This window comes from Amphiura filiformis, chromosome 15 (genome assembly GCF_039555335.1).
Source record: "Amphiura filiformis chromosome 15, Afil_fr2py, whole genome shotgun sequence".
Taxonomy (NCBI): domain Eukaryota; kingdom Metazoa; phylum Echinodermata; class Ophiuroidea; order Amphilepidida; family Amphiuridae; genus Amphiura; species Amphiura filiformis.
In genome coordinates, this window is record NC_092642.1 from 42,355,460 (window position 1) to 42,379,039 (window position 23,580).

General features: G+C 36.3%; 2 protein-coding genes across 2 annotated transcripts in view; both read left to right on the plus strand.

Moving 5' to 3' along the window:
* Positions 1-23,580, plus strand: part of LOC140171659 (prestin-like) — a 129,521-nt gene that overhangs the window by 52,213 nt on the left and 53,728 nt on the right. The window lies entirely within an intron of this gene.
* Positions 1-23,580, plus strand: part of LOC140171660 (uncharacterized) — a 37,539-nt gene that overhangs the window by 1,531 nt on the left and 12,428 nt on the right. The window contains exons 2-5 of the mRNA XM_072194955.1: positions 3,287-3,348; positions 7,473-7,529; positions 14,930-15,049; positions 21,895-21,981. Of these exons, the coding sequence (XP_072051056.1) occupies positions 3,287-3,348; positions 7,473-7,529; positions 14,930-15,049; positions 21,895-21,981 (326 nt within the window). The remainder of the gene's footprint in view (positions 1-3,286; positions 3,349-7,472; positions 7,530-14,929; positions 15,050-21,894; positions 21,982-23,580) is intronic.

Sequence of the window (23,580 nt, forward strand, 5' to 3'; positions counted from 1 at the left end):
TGTTTTTGACTAATTTGTCGATGTATTCAGGGGAAAAGTGGTTTAATGAAATTCTGTAGACTTATTCTTTATTTCTAAGCAACTCTGACAAATTTCCATTTTTTTTAATGTTCCTGTGAAATCACTGAAAGGGCCTTTAACGCAAACCGATTACTTTCAAGAAACACTAACCATATCAGTATAAACATATACATTATACATGCTACAAATACAGCCTTAAACTTTATTGGACCTGCTTATGATTATTCATATAATCCAATTTGAAAATTTGAAAAAAGTGTTTCAACTAACCCCACCCCTGGGGTAAGTTGAAACATAGGGTGGGGTTAGTTGAAACACGGCTTGTAAAAATTTCAAAATAATTATTATTGTGTTGTTAGGGTTATACTTCCCTTGAAGGCACCCTTTAACATACAATCAGTGTGAAAAAATGAATACCGTAAATAAATAAGTGGGAGTGCGGGTCAATACTTTGGACACAAGGTGACGAGTGTCACCATGGATCAAAATATGAGAAGCCTAAAATATTATAAAATGTACTTTCTGTGTGCACCTTTTGCTTGTATTATTGCTTTTTAACCATATTAAAGCAATATTGAAGAAATGGTAAACATGTTACAAATTTTTAAAAAGTCAAATATTTAACCATATTTTTCTATGCGATTTTCATACATGTGTCAACTAATGCACTTATCAAGTCTTTCCCGGCCCTGGGGGACCGGGACATAGCGGGAACATGCCGGGACGAGCCGGGATGTACACAAAATCATTGCCCGCAGGCCGGGAAGTTAGCGGGACTTGGCGGGATGTACAGTAGATCGTCCCGCTATGCCGGGCCAATCATTCATGTTAGCGGGCTTTTGCCGGGTGCACAATTTTTTCCCCGCACTGCCGGGACATAGCGGGACTTTCACGAAGAAGTCACACCATTAAAAAACATCAATACCCGGTACCGTATACCAAGAACTGCCGATTTTGACATGCATACTCTTCTGTAATGCACTATTTTCATGATTGTGGCGCTACAAAGCAAACTGAGGAGTGGGGTAATTACTTGTTATAAGAAACCAATATTATATTAAAACCAATTTCGTGCATCTATAAATGAAAGTCTACTTTTTTTTAAACACTTTATTTTGTTTAAATCCTTGCGTCTGCATGTAAGTTAAAGCTTAAACATGTAGATGTCTTTTAAATTATCGGCATGCACTATTAAATCGGCCGTGTTGTGTACGATCACTGCTATCCAAATAATCCAATCGATCTTTTTTTTTATTAGGCCTATAATGTCGTTCATTCAATAATCGACACAGGTATATTAAACTCTGCAAGATGGGCCGGGGCATAGCCCGGATTGTACATTGTTTTAACGCAAGTCCCGGCCCATGGGGTCGGGGATTGTGCCGGGATTGTCACACTGTAGCCCGGCTAGCGGGGCCAAGTCATAGCGGGGATGTACAGAAAATGTATGCCCGTGAGGCGGGACTTTAACGGGTCAGTGCCGGGATGTCACGCTGGCAAAATGTACTTCCCCGGCTAAGTCCCCGCTAGTCCCGGGTCCCCCAGGGCAGGGGAAAGACTTGATAAGTGCATAACCCCACCTCAAAAGTTTCAACTAACCCCGATGCCTATTTTTACATTTCAAAGTTCATTACACAAAATAAGAAATACAATAAAACTTTTATTTAACATTATTCTGGGACTTACTACTAGTACTTATGATACTAAAAAAATAATCCCCTGAATCTTCAAACAACATGGAGATAAAGCATCTTTTCTAAGGGGTATAAAAATTAGTCAGTAAGTCAAAAAACAGATATTCCGTTCTCAAGCTAACACTGGTGGGGCATCAGTGCTGTTGCTAATTTGGTGGATGACCCTTACTAATACCTATTACTAGGTGCCAGTATTTTACCAAATTAATTTTTTGTGTCAGAAAAAAATACAATGTTTCAACTTACCCCGCGTTCCAACTAACCCCAATCTCCCCTACAATTTTACAAAGCCCCCAGGGCACCCGATTGCCGGTATCATGGGTATTGCATCGCATTACACAATTTACATCGCAGTTTGATGCAAATATTTTGACTATTTCCTTTCAGATTCCTGATGAAGTGATGAGATTTTAAAGATTTATGTTAAACATTCTTGTCAATAACAAATTACGTTTAAAATGATGTACGTGTGATAGTTTAAAAAGTTGTATTTTTGCTCGTGTTTGAGCAAAAGCTTATCACGATCTCGCTGCCGTAAGAATTTTTCATTCATTGACTGGTTGACCGGTGACCCGGACATGCACATATTTTTTGGGGTGGGGGCTTTGGGGCACGAGCCTCCCCGGTAAAAGCAGGGGCGGCCAAAATGAAGGGCGGCGGAAGAAGAAGGAAGGCAAAAACAGGGCGGCAAAAACAAACGAAGGGGCGGCAAAAAGAAATAGTACAGAAAAAAGGGCGGTAAAATTTATATAAAAATTTGAAAAAATGGTACTATACATCAAAAGGTGTTGCTTTTAGGGCGCTAGCGCCTAAAATCGCGACCAGGTTTTACAGTTGTGCGTGGGATCGGACGCAGAGTTTTTGAAGGCTAGCGGGAGCCTTGCGAGTGGTTTATCACTCGCTAGCATGATGCTAGGTGAGTGGTCGAAATTGCACAAATACCACTAATTTGGGTATCGTATTTAAGTAGAGCTTGGTCTTATAGGTATTTTACACCCTGCCCAATTTTGTGCCTATTTTGCATTTTCTCAAAAATTATAGCGCATTGGGGACAAGTAAGATATGTATATTATAGGGGCAGGGACTACAACCACTGCACTGGAAATTTTATTTCAGTACAGACAACAGTTGTGGAGTTACATTCAAAAATGAGGGAAAACCAATATTTGATCAATAAATCAATAACTACTTGCTTTTAGTTGCTGAATATTCAGTACAGTAGTTGTAGTCCTTGCCCCTATTATATACATATCTTACTTGTCACCAATGTGCTAAAATGTTTGAGAAAAATGCAAAAATAGGCACAAAATTGGCCAGGGGTGTAGTACCTCCTTAAGACGGTATTTATGTTGAAATGTGCGCGAATGGCTGATTTTGGGGTATTCAGCGAGCGATATATAATATAGTCTATGGCGAGTGGAAAATAGATCGCTCACTAGAAATGGAGTTTGGGTGAGCGGTGGCGAGCGAGAGCGATCGCTGGCCTCAAACGGCAAGGCCTTTAGTTAAATAAATATACTAATATTGTAATAATGACACATTCTTTCTTCTAAAATCTAATTGTTTTGCAGAGGGCCCCAAAGGCACTGTTGTTTCACCATTCCATGACATTCCATTGTATGCTAACACTGAGGTAAGTTTTACCAGTTTACATATTATGTTCATACAATTGAATTGTGGGCCTAGAAAATGGGCCTGTCCTGGCCAAATTAAAATGTATAAGGGTAAACAAGGTCCCAGCCTGGTGCCCCAGTATCCACATAAAAAAACTTCAACATTTACTAGATGTTACATTATTGTGATGCATATCCTCATATGTAGGGGAATTCCCAAACATGATCATGCAATAGTTTTATTCTTGGAAAAAATGCAATTTAGTTTGTTTATTACATGGATGACATTCAGGGGAAAACCCAATGTTTGCAATAACAAAATCTGTCCAGAGTATCTATCGTAAGGAAATCCATGTGAGTGTGTTGCAATAATGGGAGTGGTTCACAATCATGCAATATTAGGTTGTTTATAGGCACCGGAGTTTCGCGCGATTTAAAACGGCAAAATGCGCTGGCCACTTTTTCAAAATGCGCCACAAAATAGGTCAAAATGCGCTAAAATGCGTGATCCCATGTTATCAATGCAAAACACGAGAAAAACATCGGTAAAACCATGGCCTGTCAATCAATTACGAACGACTTCCGGTTCATTTCCAGTTTCTGGAAAAAATAAAAAATAAAGATGGCGACCATCACAAATCGTCGATCGAAATGTCGTAAAGCAAGGGCAAATTTCCCACATTATGCTTGGTTTAATGATCGTTATTTGTATTTTGATGTACATAAGTGAAGTTAGAACCAATATTGCGTGAATTTTCTTGTAAATGCTGCCGATTTCGGGCATAAAATCGCAAGTTTTAACTTTAAGCTTATCGATGGGTCAAAATCGTGAACATTCTCGATGGAACCCAAAATGCGCTTTGGACACCCAAATGCGCGAAAATGTGCGCTTTTGCGCGAACCGCGCAAAACTCCGGTGCCTAGGTTGTTTATAATGACATGATTTAGGGGAAAATCCCACGTTATGAAATATGACCAATATGAAAACATTGCCCAATCTTCCTGTAATTTTCTGATTTTTTTTTTTCATTGAAGAATGCACAGTATTTTTGCACATCAGACACATCAAATTGAATACGAGGAATGTCCGGATGCAGGTTTGTAGCTACCCTGGAGCGGTGGCGAGCGGCCCTGCCCGGCACTCTTAATTTCCACCCGGCACTCAAGTTAATTTTGAGCCCAAATACCCGGCACTCCAGTCTCAAATGATTCAAAATCAATGAACAATCAGTATAAAAGTTAGCAATTTTCTTATCAAAATTCAAATTTTTTACCATTTCATATAAATTTTACCAGGCACAAAAATTTGCCTAGCTATAACCCTGTCCTGATGAAATCAAATAATTTTTTATTTTATTAAATCTTAAATTGTCTTAAACCATATGTAAACGCAGTGAGCAGGAACCCTCCCCCCCCCCCTTCGACCTGCTAAACATCACTTGTCTCCCCCTTTGCTTTCGACATGCCAAGAAATGCCCCCCTCCCCTTTTGGCCTGCCAAAAAATCTTTTCCCCCCAATTCACCACCCGGCAAGGCATTAGTCAGAGGGGTGTCCAGGTGTCATTTGGACACCCTGTTTTCAATTTGGACACCCTAAAATTCTGATTTTTATAATGGAGTGAATAGGAAGTGGATAACCTGATTTTGTAGAATAAGGTATTTTTGACCATTTTGGACACCCTAAAGACAACCTTCTGGCTAAATGCCTTGCCACCCGGGGTACACATAATTATTGTATCACCCCTTACACACAGCCCTCGAATTAAGGATCTGAAGGGGCACGGCAACTTTTTTAGGGCAAGTTGATAATTGCCGTGGATTTTCACTGAAAAGGCAAGGCAGCACGGCAATTTGTAATATTTCAAAAGGGCATCAAGGCAACTGTTGAAAATTTGAGAAGGGCACCAAGGCAATTTTTCAAAAGCGAATACATGTAGATGCATTACCGTCAGCTGAATTATTTGACACCAAAGTAAAATTTGACTCTCAACTTTACACTAAAACTAACCTGATTGCTTAAAAAACCTGCTTTATAATAAAAAGCAATCAAAAATCAACAGTTTAATTTTGTGATCCCTAGTTCTGAGCTGCAAAACTGACTCGAAACAGCGATGAAACAGCTGTAACTTTGGTAATAATATTGATCAAATTCGCCGGGATAAAAACTATTTCGTGCAAAACATATCTAGAGATGGGCTCACATGTGGTCGCATGTCATAAGTTGGGTACAATTTCCATTACATGGTCAAAAATGACAAAAAATGTATTTTTTGATATGTTGTATATATTGACAACCTCTAATAATTAACACCATTATTAATCATAACACGTGCTTATTTATGAGATAATGCTTAATTACTAATTAATTAATACACAGGCGTCTATGTAAATCTCAATTTTCAAATGCATTTTTCTCAAATCGGACCTCAATTACATAAATGACTCCTGTAAATTTTTTATTTTATGCAAGAATGTCATCAGATTTGGAGGATATGTTCTCAATACATTAATGCTTCAAATGAACTATTTAAAATAATTGTACGTATGTTAATTACATTGTGAAGGTCAATGACCTTTTTACGAGTAATTAGCGAGACGGTTATTCTATTATTGAGGAAATGAATATCAAGAAGAGAAATGTACATTAGCATGTTGCTAAAAATACTAAAATTCAACTAGGATTTCATCAAAAATTACAAAAATGGAACATATAACCCTTTAAGGTGGCGCTACACCTGTTGATAAATTTGTGACTATTTTTGCATTTTTCTCAAAAAATAATAACACACTGGTAACAAAAGTTATGTATATTATAGGGGTAAGGAATCCAGTTACTACACTTGAATTCCAGTGACTCAAGACAAGCGGTTTGTTATTTATGATAAGAAAAGAGGTACTGCTAGAATGTACCTCATTTCTTAACATATATAATGAACCCTTGTCTTGAATCACTGAAATTTCAGTGAAGTAATTGGAGTCCTTACCCCTATAATATACATAACTTTTGTTACCAGTGTGTAGTTACTTTTTGAGAAAAATGCAAAATTAGTCAAAAAATTTATCAGGGGGTAATTGTAGAGGTAGTACCACCTTAAGTAGTCAGTAATTGTTTTAGTTGTACAAATTCAACATTCAAAGCTGTCAATACATCATACCCTCACAAGATTTGAAAAAGTAACCAGTAGTTTTGACATGCTGACATGTGAATTTTCACATAGGCCCTATATTGCACACTCCCGCATTCGCCTGCTCCACATCCGCCTGCTCCTCCACCCCTGGCATTTTTCGTTTCAACTGATGTGATTTTTTTATTGAATAATGTATTATTATATGCTTCAGTAGACTGAAAGAGTATAAAATTAGGCTTAAAATGAGGTATCAACCACTGCTGTAGGCTATGGGGTTACGGAAAGCCAATCAAATTTGTAACACAATTTTCCGAAAAATGTAATCCCTCCACCCTTTTTGCATACCCAACTTATGACATGCGACCATGTACATGATAAGACGATACCGGAAGGGTATCGCCATCGGTTTGCAATGGGAAGTCAATGTTTGATAATCGAGAGAACAATTGATTTGACCAGCGCTCAGATTTTGTTCACGAGGTCGAGGAAGCTTTAGTTACTAACAGCGTTTCTGATTGGTCGATAGTACTTTGAAGGTATTTCTCTGACCAATCGAGTAAATGAATAGCAACCAGATAATGTATAAAAGCCGATGTGATTGGCTGAATATGTAAGCTTACGTAGGGGTAATGAATATTAATTCACAACAAACTATTGTGTATACTGTGATTGATAGCTGGGTTACGATGCTCAAAATAGCGATCATGTTCAAGATTTTCGATTTAATTTTCCACAATTTTGCGGGGATTTAACCAGTACTTGTTTTCGATTTTATAATGAAGGGGCAGGGCCGGCCGGCTAGGGCACTCACGGCAACTTCATTTAGGGGCACGGCAAGTGACTGCCGTCGGTAAAGGACATATTTTGAGGGCATTACGGCAATGGGGGTGGGCACCCACGGCAATATGCCGTCGGTGCCGTGGGTTAATTCGAGGGCTGCTTACACATTTAAAGACATCATGTGTGGGTTATAATGGAATACCAGTATTAAATTAGTTCATAATTTTATTTCACAGAAAACAGTGTTCAACATGGTGGTGGAAGTGCCCCGATGGACCAATGCTAAAATGGAGGTAAGTTGGAAGACGCCCATTGGAATTATTTTCATCTAGTAGTGTTGGACCATGGCTTAGTTCTAAAGGTGATTGGGAGGGCAGAAGCCATTTTTTCCCAGTTTTACATGTACAATGGTCTCATAGGAAATGAGTCAAAAAAGCTAATAATTGCATTTCCGTACACATTGTAGGTCTTGCAGTTCTTGAGTGAAGGCCAATAATATGTCAAAACAAAATTTTTAGGTGTTGCCCTTTCTTGTGAGAAATAATGTACATGTGGGGCAGAATTAACAACCCAAACCATGGGATCTCCTTTATAAAACCCATCCATACCATTCCTTTTGTATGTCACCTTTATTTATCCCAATATTTGAGTTCAAACACCTAGGTCATGCTCTCTACTGACCCATTTATTAAGACCCGCAGTCTGAAAGGATAATACTGACATTGAGTAACAAAACTGACAATTTCAATTATTGGTACCCAAGCTTGCCAAAAAATTTCATTTTTTCAGCTGTATTGCCTCAATGTTTAGCAAATTTCAGTTCCCAAGACCCCCAAACCTGTAAAAAATAGTTCTCAAGACCCAATTAAAACAAATCAGTTCCTAATGACAATATTGCGTCTTGTGTTCCAAGACCACTGGGTCAGCTCTATCTTCAAATCAACTGCCCCCCCCACCGGGCCAGCTCTTATAGATCTTCAAATTTCATTTTTTGGGGCGCCCGTTAATACGGCGGCGGCCCCATTATTAGGCTTGACTTTGCAAAAAGCTTCTAATTTCGGTCTTGCTAGATTTAGCTTTTGCTGTTTTGCTTAAAAGTATGCCCAGCTTAGCTTAGAAATAAAACCACAATAATGCTTGGATTTTATTTTATTATTGTTTTCTGATATGCACGGGATAAAATGTTGTGCGTATATTTTTTGTTTTAAAAAAATACAAAATTAATGGACTTATAAAAACACCAAATAAACCGTGACCTTTGTATGGTCAGGTATGGTTTAAACCAGTTTACCGCCTCTTAGAACCCGATAGAGCGGTGACATTAGACCTTTCTAATTATGTTTTGAACATGTTTGCACATGAACTAGTTGTTTACAGTGTGAAGAATCTACAACATGCTCATCTATCAGGGCACAGTTCTTTAACCCCAATACATTTGTGGGCTATTTCATTATAAATGACAACATTGAGTCCCAAAAGGGGTCAAAATTCAAACTCATTTATTTCATGCAAATTCATTATCATTTCAAAGTTCAGATGGTGTGTCAATAATTCTCAAAATATTAGAGCGTCAAACCCTCAGGAACCATTAAAAAAATTAAATTGAATTTTTGCTGTGCAAAACATAGCTGCCGTCTGGAGGGACATTTTTTAAACAATTTAATACACAACTTTGAAAGAGTATATGTAACCAACATTGGGTTCATACTTATTCATATTTAGTCTGTAATAATTGTTGTATGTTCCTTTACACTTCAGTGTCTTAAATATGCCAGTTTCAATATAAAACAATTAGTAAATTGATACTAATCCAGATAAATGGTGCAAAATTACTACATATTTTAAGGATAAACTTTATCTTCACATGAAAAATTCATGAAATAGTCATTTTGTCCTGCCCAATAGCTACACTGATGCATAAGTGAGTATTCTGCGTCAATCTGTTGTACTAGTCATGGAAAACCTAAAATAAAAGTCCCCTCCTGTGTCATTTGTTCTGGATAGGACACATTTTTTAACACATAATAAAGCATACTTTAACTTTAGAAATAGCTGCATCAATATTATTGCATCAATATTATTGCATAAAAGATCCCCAGCATTTAAAATCCACTACAAACAGGGTTAATATTCTGGTTAAATTAGGAATATTGCAATTTTAGCTAACCAAGTTCAATGCAGAATAATATCATATGTGTTCTCAACAACTGGACAATAATTTGAACACTAAAGTGGTTTGTAAGCATAATTTGCAATAAAATGCAAAAATTTCTTGTGGGTTTGGCTCTTTGAAATTTTTATTTTTTAGTTTGTTTACCAATTCATGGAAATGACATAATTGTGCTGGAGAGGACATTTGTTAAATTGCAAACAGAATCGTGGATACAGGCTTGCAAAAATGCAACAAATACCAAATCATGTGCCACCTTGGTAGAAGGAAGACCACTCTTCCTCTACAAATTTCACATTATAATCCTTCTTATTTCAACAATTAGTAATTAACTTCAGTTCTGGAGAGGACAAATTTTTAACGCGGAACTGTGGTATCAAGAACAAGTGGTCTACTGTATGTAAAATAAATGAATTCCTCAATCAGTGCCCTGTCCCATCAATTGGTAATATAACACAGATTATACAGGTAGGGTAAGGGTTTATATTTCCTCTTTAATGTTAACAAAAATGGAGGCATGAATTGGAGAGGACACTCATTTTTTTATTTAACGCATAAAATGCCAATTTTGCAAGAATCTCTGAATTTTAACATTTTGCACCAATTTTCACCATTCAACTTGCATGATGTTCCACACATATCATATTTTCATTGCAACAAGCACATTGCCATAGAATGTACCTAATTTTTCAAAGAATTAATTCAGAATACATGGGCAAAATGAAATGGGACTCCAAAATTGGGTTAAAATGTACCTTTTGGCAATTTTTTATACAAAAATAGACAGAATTCTGTAAAAATGCTCATGTAGCTTGTAGTTTGTGGCATACTTAGAATTAAGTTAATAACACTGCATTATCACCCTAATTATATCAACCAGATATGATAAAAGCCATTTTTGTGAACGTGTCATTTATAATGAAATAGCCCTTGTGCATTCATTGAATGACCTTTGAAAATGTGAGTAAAAAAACTCATACTCTGCAACTTAAGGTCAAATTTTGCACTATGATTGTTTAATTGAGGTTATTGATAATATGCCATTGGAATGAGGCCATTGTGGTCCATAGTGATTGCAATAGCAACAGGGCCGTGACCTTTTCACACCTAATCCTTAAACCAAACAAAACAACCACTGACCAATCATGAAATCACTAATTGGTTTATGTGCTTGACCAAAAATATTTGAACACAACTCAGTATCTTTGTGGTGACTATCTCTGATAAAAACATTAATTAACTAATTTCAATTATGGTCAGCAGAGAAAGGAATAAATTGAAAGACATGACTGTGTTGAAGGTCAGAAGTGTATTTGCAACCAGAGTTGCCAACCCCGCTGATATGGTAGCCCTATTAGGCGATTTTTGACTCGTGGTTCACAGTTGTTGGGCAGTTTAAAGCAATAATGTACGATTTAGGCCTACGTCATTTTGTTAGTGTTAACCCAAAATGCTGAATGAAATAATATTTATTGTAATATGCCTAACTGCTGGGAAGGGTTCCTAGCAAGGTAAAGTGACAGAAACCCCAATGGCTATTTTGTCCGTTTAAAATAGAGTTCTATGGACCATTTAAAGTCATAATTATGACGTAATTTTGTTATTTATTAATTAATTTTTAGCAGAATTAATAACATAAAAATGGGCTGTGCCCATTTCATGAAGAATAACGATCGATCTTACCCTTGATTTAACAGGCCTGTCAATTTCTTGGAATTGTTTGATATGAAAGGAGGGTATGATTTTTTTGTATTAGTATTTCCTAGCCTCTCTTAGCCACAGGGTTGGCTACAAAAGACACAGAGTATACCTTAGGATAAACTGGCATGAGTTGCGCCGACCCCAGGTTTGCAACATTTCAGGATTGTTTCTGGACGGAGGTCGGGTGAAAAACGAAATTACGTTTACATGACTTTGTGGAAATGCGTCGTGTGACAAGAATGAGTGTGTATAGATGACTAGGGGGAAGCTTACTTATTTGTGTCTTGTATACTATCCATCATATACCCTAGGCCCTGCATAACGAAATTCAACAATATTCAATATCCAAAGCAATATCCTCACTACAATAGGCCCCAAAACAGAACTCCTGCCCACCCCACATAATCGCAAATTGACACGAAAGCTTCATTCCATGAAGCATTTCTCATCATATCATGATCATCATATCCCGTCCAACTCACATTGGGCGCCCCATTCCTTTTTTAAAGGAATTTTTATTTCAGCTGTATTGCCTCAATTTTTAGCAAATTTCAGTTCCCAAGACCCCCAAACCTGTAAAAAATAGTTCTCAAGACCCAATTAAAACAAATCAGTTCCTAATGACAATATTGCGTCTTGTGTTCCAAGACCACTGGGTCAGCTCTATCTTCAAATCAACTGCCCCCCACCGGGCCAGCTCTTATAGATCTTCAAATTTCATTTTTTCAGCTGTATTGCCTCAATTTTTAGCAAATTTCAGTTCCTAAGACCCCCAAACCTGTAAAAAATAGTTCTCAAGACCCAATTAAAACAAATCAGTTCCTAATGACAATATTGTGTCTTGTGTTCCAAGACCACTGGGTCAGCTCTATCTTCAAATCAACTGCCCCCCCCCCCACCACCACCAGGCCAGCTCTTAAGTTGGCTCAAAATATGCTAAGGTGTCATATTATAGCCATATATTTTGACATCTTTTTTTTAAAATAATAATTATAGAAATGGAATATTTGCTAGTTTAGTGGCAAGTTTAGGTAGTAAAGACATAGCATACACAATTTAAGGGTGGTCTTAACCCTGGAATTATGGAAACTTTGGGCTTCATAACTGCTAAATTATTAGTCTAAAGAATATAAAAGTATACATTTTAGACTGGAAATGACTTGCTGAATTCATCTGTGAGGTCTAATTTGGGCCAAAATGCTCATTTTGAGAAAATCCCAAAAATGGGTTTTTGGCCCAAATTTTTTTCGTCTAACGTAACAAAAAAAAATTGTTTGGCCAAAAAAATTTTTATTAATTTTTAAAAACTAGATAAAAATATCAACGGACCGTTTTTTTATTTTTTTTAATTTTTTTTAACTTTGAGAAATTTTTACCAAAATTGGTTAAAAATGTAAAATTTTCAAAAAATCATAAAAAGCCTGATTTTCCCCAAATTTCAAATATTTTTGGTGAAGTTGGTCAAAATTCAAAAAAATGAAAAACGCTCCCTAGATATTTTTATCTAGTTTTTAAAATTAATAAAAAAAATTTTGGCCACACAATTTTTTTTGTTACGCTTACGTAAAAAAATTTGGGCCAAAAACCAGTTTTTGGGATTTTCTCCAAAATGAGCATTTTGGCCCAAATTGGACCTCACAGATGAATTCATCAAGTCATTTCCATTCTAAAAATGTATACTTTTATATTCTTTAGACCAATAATTTAGCAGTTATGAGGCCCGAAAGTTTTCATAATTCCAGGGTTCAGACCAACCTTAAGTAAAATTACTTCACTCTAAATAATAAAAATAATAAAAAATAGCTGTAAAAATGCCTATTTTTACACTTTTATTTGTAACATGCCAAGAGACACCTTTTTCAACAGCTTTTAATTTTTTTTATGGATCCTTATAGAAATTCATGTGACCTGTTTCCCAAAATGGTGCAGTAAACCAATCAAAAAAACAGAAAGAGGCATTATGAATTCTAAGTTAAGAGATCAAAAAAGGATTTAAAAGTTTGCCTTATGTATGTTACTATTGTCTGTCAAACTTTAGATTGATTTTGAAGTCCCTCAGTTTTTTATAAACAAAGACTTGAAGCATAAACTAAAGGGTAAATCTATTGTAAATAACTTCATTTCTCCATATTATAATCAATTTGTAAGTGGCTGCCATCTTTTTTGAACATATAACAATTTTAAAATTTTTCTTGAAATGTCTGTCAAATAATAACATACGCAAGACGGTGCTGTAATTCCTGCTAAACTAGGGTGATACAGCTAATTATGCTACATGACATAGCATTTAGCTCCACCTAGCTTTGCGGCACTATCACTTTGTGAGGAGAAGCTTTTTGATGACACAATCCATTGTTAAGTGTTGTCTGTCAAACATTTGTACGCATAAGTAACATACGCTAGATTTGTATGTGTCTGTCAAAAGTAACATACGCAATACGTTTAAAAAAATTAAAAATCACTTGATGTTCACATTATGATGATAGTTTAGAGTTTATAAAAGTGTTTTAAAACATGTGATTTATAAACTGCATGTGATCTTTATTCAATTTCCCATCTTGAACTACTGTTTTTGCCAAATTATTATTCTGTATGTTACATTTGACAGACATCTTATGTATGTTATGGCTTGACAGACACACATATTTTATTTATAACAATTTATCCTCCTTATTGTAATATTTGGACACATTTTTTTCCACAATCAGTTGCTGTAGGTCCTACACCTAAATAACCACAAAATACCTTATGTAATACTTTATAAATTTTTATTTGATTGCAGAAAATCATCAAAATTGTGTCTGTCAAATATAACGCACATAAAGGGCTAGAAAATTAAATTTGTGAAGTAAATGGTCTATAACTTATCTTTCTTTTAGTGTATTATGAACGATATATGTGCATACTATAATTTAAACCTGGTTGGAGACCAAAAGAAAAGAGCTGGAAAAATAATTGTGTGTTACACTTTTATGACACCTTAGCTTATTTTGAGCCAGTTATATGTATCTATCTTCAAATCACCTGGCCGCACCGGGTTAACTCAATGATAGGATCAACATGAAATTAGATGTTTCTGGCCACAGGCCAATGCTTACATTACACAGGCCAATGAATTAATATTCTAGATATGCCTACTGGTTACAAAATTGTTTCTTATTTATGCATTGTATACTTTTGTCGAATGTTGCATTGATAAATCTTGTAATTTCTCTACTTACAAGGCTTGTTTGTCTTTGTTCGTTTTTTCTAATGTATTAAATTTGTTTTGCTTTATTTAGTATTGTATAATTGAAACATTATGTATATATACATACATACATGTAGGGTGCCACAGAGTCTTAGCCAGAAATCAGAAACCACCCATCCAAGCAGATGCCAAAATTTGACCCTCAAATATAAAACAACTTGTCTATACCCATGGCAGGGTCACTGGGGTCAAATATGTCCTGATTTGGCCTTTACATGTCACTCTGAATTAGCCTCAAGTTCATATAACCTTAAAATCATCTGTTTTAGAGCTATCACATCTGTAAAATCCATTAAATCCACCCGTCTAAAATTAGATTAGACGGGTGGACGCATAGCTGGCTAAGACCTTGGGGTGCCACAACATCACGCTGTGCGTTTAGTGGCATCCTCACCCACTGGTTCTCATATAATTTAAAATGTTCCGCACTACTCTGTCAAAAGAAACTATCATTCTGTATTATGTTTACATGTATAATTGAATGGATGAAACTGAATGTGAATCGGACCCTGACTAATTAATGTTGACATTGCCCAAGTGAATATTCTTTGTGTTACATTTTTGTTCATCAGATCAACACCACAGAGAAGATGAATCCAATCAAGCAAGATGTGAAGAAAGGCAACATACGCTATGTCAAAAACTGTTTCCCTCATCATGGCTATATCTGGAACTATGGAGCTTTTCCTCAGGTAGGTTACCAATGGTTACCTGGTTAATGTGTGGTATGTCATTGAATTGTTTTCTTGCCATGAAGTGGTTTACCAATCGCTTTGGAAAAAAATCAGTAAAAATATTGGAATTTCAATTATGAGCCTTGTAATTAATGACTAATTTTCTTCACTGTTGCTTATTTAACTTGGCACTTCATGAATTATCCAACATGTTTCTGATTGTCCTTAATTTCAGACTATTTTAATCTAATTAACTTATTTTTAGCATAATTTGAGCAAGAAGCTGGTTAAAAAAAAAAATTCAAGCAGAATCATTGTGTCTCTGACATCTGCTATCTACTGAAGATAGCATTGTACTTACCATGTTAAAAGTTCACCAAGACTTAGGCTTTCAGCAATTTACAGTCAAGAGGGACAAGAAGCCAGGCAGACACACAGAAACAAAGAAGAACATGTCCACAATGCCTGAATTATAAGTTTTGAATTATATGACCTATTAGTGAAATCTTAAGTCTACCCCCCCCCATAAGCTTTAATACCTGATCCATGGGCACATTTTATGAGCTCCAACCAGTGCCCTAGCCCATGTGCCACCATATACTGATGTCTTCTCCATCTGGCACTGAGTCACTGCATACCATCATGATTGTAAACATTACATGGGTTACCAGTAGTGGAATCATAAGTTTAGCCTACCCCCCAACACACACACGAAACCGTAAGCTTACCTGATCCAGGCGCCTATTTCATGAGTTCCGACCAGTACCCTAGCACCATACTGATGTCTTCTCTATCTGGCACAGAGTCATTGCATGCCATTGATGATGTAAGCTTACAAAATATTATGATTGTAAACATTGCATGGGCCTAAGTCACACTACGAAATGGAATCTTTCACTCAAACACGCATTTCGGGTCATAACTCGCCTTAGCACTGGTATATTTGTAGCAAATGTTGCAGTTCTCTTCAATTTTAGCCTTTAATTACATAAATTCAGTCAATGCACTTCTTCGGTGGATGCAAACGCAAATTTGGAACAGGGCTAACTTGCTCAATCAAAAGTTGAGACTCGCACACACAGCTCCATTCAGATCTCACACCACCAAATCAGAGTCCCATAGAGATATGTGGTCGCATGTCATAAGTTGGGTATGCAAAAAGGGTGGAGGGATTACACTTTTCAGAAAATTGCGATACAAATTTGATTGGCTTTCCGTAACCCCATATCCTACAGCAGTGACTGATACCTCATTTTAAGCCTAATTTTATACTCTTTCAGTCTACTGAAGCATATAATTATACATCATTAAGTAAAAAAATCACATCAGTTGAAATGAAAAATGCCAGGGGTGGAGGAGCAGGCGGATGTGGAGCAGGCGGATGCGGGAGTGTGCAATAGGGCCTATGTGAAAATTCACATGTCAGCATGTCAAAGCTACTGGTTACTTTTTCAAATCTAGTGAGGGTATGATGTATTGACAGCTCTGAATGTTGAATTTGTACAACTAAAACAATCACTGACTACTTAAGGTGGTACTACACCCCTTGATAAATTTTGTGACTAATTTTGCATTTTTCTCAAATAAGTAACTACACACTGGTAACAAAAGTTATATGTATATTATATAGGGGCACGAAATCCAATTACTTCACTGAAATTTCAGTGATTCAAGACAAGGGGTTCAATATGTTAAGAAACGAGGTACATTCTAGCGGTACCTCTTTTCTTATCATAAATAACGTACCGCTTGTCTTGAGTCACTGAAATTCCAGTGTAGTAACTGGATTCCTTACCCTATAATATACATGTACATAACTTTTGTTACCAGTGGCAGTGTGATATTATTTTTTGAAAAAAATGCAAAAATATTCACAAATTTATCAAGGGGTGTAGTACCACCTTAAAGGGTTATATGTTCCATTTTTGGCTCTGAGCGGAGCTTATCAGTGCCTTTGTCATGCAACTAACTAGCATTCATTTTCAGGCCACAATACGCTGTTGGTTTTTATGCTAAGGATCATTTAATGCGTGACATGAAGACTTAAGTTTCGTTTCTAAGTTTGGCTAAGTTATTTTGAATCGATTGCACTCCAGATTTTATTGAAATTCAGGCGATAAAAGTATTATTTTTGGGTAAAAAGACAAAAATAGTCACGATAATCGAGTTATATCTTGGTTCCCTGTGTGTGCTAGAGATTATTCTGGTCTGTATAATTTAAGATGCGTAATACAGACGGAAACCAATGGAGGTACATTTCTTAAGATTTAGTTCAGATCGGAAATTATTTGACTACTTCTTAACTTTTCTTCACTATTTCTTTATAATTTAAATAAAGAGATAGGTAAGGAATGTCAAAAAATAGTCAAGAACATGTCTGAATCTTGAATAAATCCCGAATAAATCTGAACAAATGACTTTTCTGGGGACTATTTGGCTTGCGCAAGTGCAGTACGAAAAGCACTGTGCCGATTTTTTTGTTAAAGGTCACGTTTTTACCGATAAGCTGCGATGCTCAACAAACTTCAGTACTTTTCTATGAGGCTATTTTGAACCAATAAATCGATTAGTTTTTCTTGATTGATGACATCACCATTTCTGAACCAATCAGCAAACAGTTTTGTGTGATTGATCGATTCTTGCAGTAGTCTTAGCAGCCAGTTTGGTTCCGCCCTTCCACACAAACATTTTTGTGGAGGGAGCGTAACCAAACTGGCTGCATAGGAGACTAAGTTCACTGACCCACTGACCTTGCAAACTCAACCACAGAGAGCTACGGTGCATAATCGAGGTGAAAATACGCTAGTTTGTTTACCATTCTGAGCTCATGAGCTTCTGGTAAATGTCATTCGAAGCATTTACGAGCATACCATAATATTTTTTTAATTAAATATAAAGATGTTTATTTAAGTTATTTGTAAAATTCAGCGATGGACTTAAAGGCTTAATGTACAATTTCCTTCAAATTTTAAATTTGTCATTATATACTCAAAATGCTGAAATAATACTAGTAATAATGATTGGGAATGGTTTCTGTCCATTTTGAGCTGAAATAACGAGGTAACGTGAAAGAAACACTGCTTGTTATTTTGGCCGTTTAAGACGAAGGTCTATGGGCGTACATGAAGGCATAATTTTTTGAATTATGACTTTATGTCTAACTTTTGCTCTGTTTACCTACAAACACAACAAATTTGGCTGATTCCATTTAGGTGCAAGTTGTGACATGTGTAAACATTACAAATATGCAAAAAATCAGGTTTGAATAAAATTAACCAAATTCATATTATAAGATCGTACATTATGACTTTAATATAGAAGTGGTTTGATTTTAGTTGTAAACGCGGGACTCGACCGGCATGACAAGTTGAACATGTGAAGTTCCAAATTCGGAAGCCATGTACTACTATTCCATGTACGTAGGTCTCACACGAACTGCTCCGAGGTTATACTGACTACTAGATTGTCTACTTTTGTACTTTCGTAAGTGATGAAATTGAAGAAAAAATCATGAAGTGAAATCTATCAGAAATAAACACTGATGTGATGTAGGCTAGTCCTGCTTAATCGGAGTACAGCATCCAGACCAGGCAGATTCCAGATCCGAACAGAACTTACGATTGTTCGGTTGGACCGGGTTCAACACACATGACACAACAGACATGTCAGGACAGAACAGTTTTGGTGTTTAAAAAAAAAATGCAAATGATCTCAAGTCACAAAAATTTGTTATAAAATTTCATTTTTGTCTCGCCTCAGTATTTCTGTCTGTCCGGGGGTGTGGATGTCCGTGTGTCCGTCTGGAGCTGTATCTGGGAAACTGTAAGACCTACGGCTACGCAGTACGTGGACGCTACTTGGTGGGAGGAAGGGTATCTAAGTTTGCTCCGTAATTGTATGTTTTCGGTGAAAAATAATGCAAATTAACATAGCTAATTTATGCAAAAATCAGCGCAAATTGATAAAATTTCATTTCTGAACTTTGTTCAGGATGGGACTTAGTAATCACTATTTCCGTCTGTGTGTGGGGGTGGGATGTCCGAATGTTTGTCCGGAGCTGTATCTGGGGAACCGTAAGACCTACGGGACGCTACTTGGTGGGAGGAAGGGTATCCAAGTTTGCTCCGTAATTGTATGTTTTCGGTGAAAATATGCAAATTAACATAGCTAATTTGCATAATTTATGCGAATATCAGCGCAAATTGATAGCGGTGCATGGTAACGAAACCTTGTGACAGGAATGATACACACCTGCTGATCACCTGATTAGTTTTTGGTGAAAAGTATGCGCATTTAGTTGTTAAGTTGCATAATTTATGCGGGAACGCTTCTACAAAATGGTTGGAAATCTGAAGAAATCCGCCTTGTGAAGCTGTTTCTGGGGATCTGTAAGAATGCTAAGCCCTATGATGATGAAACGTGGTGGGGGTAGCATGACCAGAGGATCTCGACCTGATTCGATTTTCAGTGCAAAATATGGTAATTACCTACCTAATTTGCATAATTTATGCATAATATGCAAAAACCTTTTTTCTCGGAGACTAGGGGTTGCACATTCTTCAAACTTGGTGGGCGGGTGCATCTTGACCCCAGACAGAACAAGTTTGTATTGGTTAGTGGGTGAAGGTCACTCGAGGTCATCCAGGGGTCATCTAAGGTCAAATTACTAAAAACTGTCGTATGGGCATGAAACTTGGTGGGTACAGTTAACATTTAGAGTCAAATTTTCTGACGGTCATTTTGGGGTCATCCGAGGTCACTTAGGGGTCATCCGAGGTCAAATTACTAAAACTGTCGTATGAGCATGAAACTTGATGGATACACTTAACATTATGAGTCAAAGTTTCGGAAGGTAATTTCGGGGTCATCCAAGGTCACCAAGGGGTCATCTGAGGTCAAATTACTAAAAACTCGTATGGGCATGAAACTTGGTGGGTACAGTCAACATTTAGAGTCAAATTATCGGACGGTCATTTCGGGGTCATCCAAGGTCACCAAGGGGTCACCTGAGGTCAAATTACTAAAAACTTGTATGGGCATGAAACTTGGTGGGTACACTTAACATTTAGAGTCAAATTTTCAGACGGTTATTTTGGGGTCATCTGAGGTCACCAAGGGGTCATCTGAGGTCAAATTACTAAAAACTGTTGTATGGGCATGAAACTTTGTGGGTACAGTCAACATTTAGAGTCAAATTTTTGGAAGGTCATTTCGGGTCATCCGAGGTCACCCAGGGGTCATCTGAGGTTAAGTTACTAAAAACTCGCATGGGCATGAAACTTGGTGGGTACAGTCAACATTTCAAGCCAAATTTTTGGAATGTCATTTTGGGGTCATCCAAGGTCACTCAGGGTCATCTGTGGTCAAATTACTAAAACCTCATGTGGATATGAAACTTATTGATGGATGTATTATGCTCTGCAAATAAGATATAGCTACCAACCAGCAAGATGTATGATTGCGTGTGATCTGGCACATACAATGTATATGATTTCACCTGTTGCACATTCGACTGCAATTACTTTCACATTCAAAAAAGCACAGAGCCACAGCGCCATTGGTGCTCTTGTTAATGAAACCATACTTGAATTTCAGTATTTTTAGCAATATGCTAATGTACATTTCTCTTCTTGATATTCATTTCCTCAATAATAGAATAACCATCTCGCTAATTACTCGTAAAAGGTCATTGACCTCCACAACGTAATTAACATACGTACAATTATTTTAAATAGTTCATTTCAAGCATTAATGTATTGAGAACATATCTTCCAAATCTGATGACATTCTTGCATAAAATAAAAATTTTACAGTCATTTTTGTAATTGAGGTCCGATTTGAGAAAAATGCATTTGAAAATTGAGATTTACATAAACGAGCTGTGTATTAATTAGTTAGTAATTAAGCATTATCTCAAAAATTAAGCATGTGCTAAGGTTAAAAGTGGTGGTAATTGTTAGAGGTTGTCAATATATACAACATATCAAAAAATACATTTTTTGTCATTTTTGACCATGTAATGGAAATTGTACCCAACTTATGACATGCGACCATGTGCTAAATTTGCCTTAAGAAAACGTCATTTTTCTTCACAGGAGCGACTCAGTTTTAAGCGACAGCTATGATGGTTGAAATCAGCCCTTGCCTGATCCCTCTGGCTGGGAAAAAATATAGGTTGACCATCATTATTTTTTACGACTGGCCCTCGAAGTCTACGATGTCTGGGAATTGCCTATTTTACAGGCAAAACCATGCCAGTGTTTCTGTAAAGAAAAGGCTGCTTAAAATCATTAAAAGTTATTTGATCTACCCCATCTGTGGTACACTTGCAGGAAATAATATTACTAATCATGACCAATCCAAATTTGGCTAAGATTATGCAAATTTCTGCTCATTTTAATGCTTAAATTGAGAATGCATGGGTTTTTCTAAGAAGTGAAATTAAGGGCGCACAACGATATAATAATTCTATTTGGTGGTATGAAATCTGAAAGCATAACCTATCATGTTATGTGTGGGGTGGGTGGGTTTTGTGGATTTTTGGAGGTGGGGTGTGTGTGTTGATACACAAATAGGATTAAATTATGCTTGTCAGACTAAACTATGCTTGTCACATTTTCACTTTTATTTAAGCTGAGCACAAACAACAACAAAATCATAACCATTTATATTGTGAATATGATATTTTTACAATGGTACCTATCATTTAGCTCCATATGGTATATTGCTGAAAGAATAAGTTTTTCTACCAAAATGGCTTTTCCTCTTCCTTAACAAATATTTTTAAATATTTTAAATATCCTGTATAATAAAATTTCAATTTTGATAATGGCAACATTGACATTTTTGATTTGTATTCACAGACTTGGGAGGATCCATCTCACACAGATGAGAACACCAAATGCAAAGGAGACAACGATCCATTGGATGTGTGTGAAATTGGACATAGGGTAGGTATATGTACAATTAATTTTAACCAGTTAGTTATTGTTTACATTTAGCTTTACATGTATGCTTGGAATGTATAATTTTGTGGGTTTTTTTTTCAATTAGCACAGCTAAGCACTCCAACGAAGGTGGATTTTATTGGATCAATGTTGTTTTTGCAGAAGAAGCTACTGTTTATTTTGATTGAACATTCAACATTCAGAGTTGTGTTTCCATGTACAGGGTGTCCCAGAATGATTTATACCGAGAAAGATGGAATTTTTTAGGTCTGAACGGCATTTGTATTAGTCATATTGTTTTGCATTGTAAGTTCTACATACATTTAGCTTTCTCAGATTTTTTAGGTTTTAAAATTTGGACGTTTCTAGTAGAAGTTATAGAGGATTGCGTAAAAATGGTGAATTCCAAGTTTTGACAAAGCAACCTATTTTGAAAATCTGTAAAATTACTAACCGCTCAGCACAAAGTAATGTTATGCAGTATATTGCTGTGTCCTGTTCTTACTTCTACTAAATAGTCGATATCTATCATTTATTTATGATGTTACGAAGCAATCATTGTATGGAATAAAGGATTAGCTACGCTTGAGTAACCTTAAACTATTCTTTCTTTGGCGGCAGTTTTGAAGACAATTATTATTGAGGTGTGTGAGTTTCATCATTTAAAATACCGGCAGAGATGGATTTTTCATAAAAGTATAGAGAAGGTTCGTCCTCAGTGTCACATCATGCATTTATGTCCCTGGGTAAACCCCAAGTTATGTAACGAAGATTAAAATTTACCGCGGAGGATCCTTGAGGAAGTTATATCCTCTGTAATAATGACATTTTGGGTAAACATTGTGGTAAAATCATCACATGAAATGTAAGTTTTTCAACCTAAATATCTGATGTCATATTGAAATGTTTCACTTAATCCCATATCAAGAATTATTTAGCACTGTAAGCTCTACATCTGTGCCAAATTTGGTGTATTTCCTATCAAAAATATAGGATTTCTCCAATATATTGCACAGTGCGGCTGGACGATGGTGATAAAGGATCCATGTGTTGTGATGCCTTTGCACTGTAAATTACACACATGCAGTTTTCATCCATTTTCAGTAATAGCAATGTCACGCCAAAACCAAGCTATTTCCATGAAAGTCACAGAATAAGTAGGAGACATGTGTGGCATTGTATAGCACTTATTAAAATTAGATACACTGTTGACTATATATTTTGGATATTTTGTTCAAACACGGTATAAATCATTCTGGGACACCCTGTATTTGACAAAACCATTTTTCATGAACATACTGAGACAACTGTATATTATCGTATTAGATCATTGTCTTTACCCGAAAGCATTTTTATATAAGCAACTGTTTATCTTTAATGAACAATTGAACATTGAACATGATTCAAAGATTGATATCCAAATATAATTTGTTTTCATGTATTTGACAAAACCAATTCTCTTAATCTCTGGCACAGTTTGACCTACTAGTAATAGTCAATAAACCAATGTCAGTGTGTCAAACACAGAATGCCAGTGCATGGATTTGGTCCAACCCACTCACAAAGTAAATCATTTGTAAAATTGACCTTTATTAACATTTC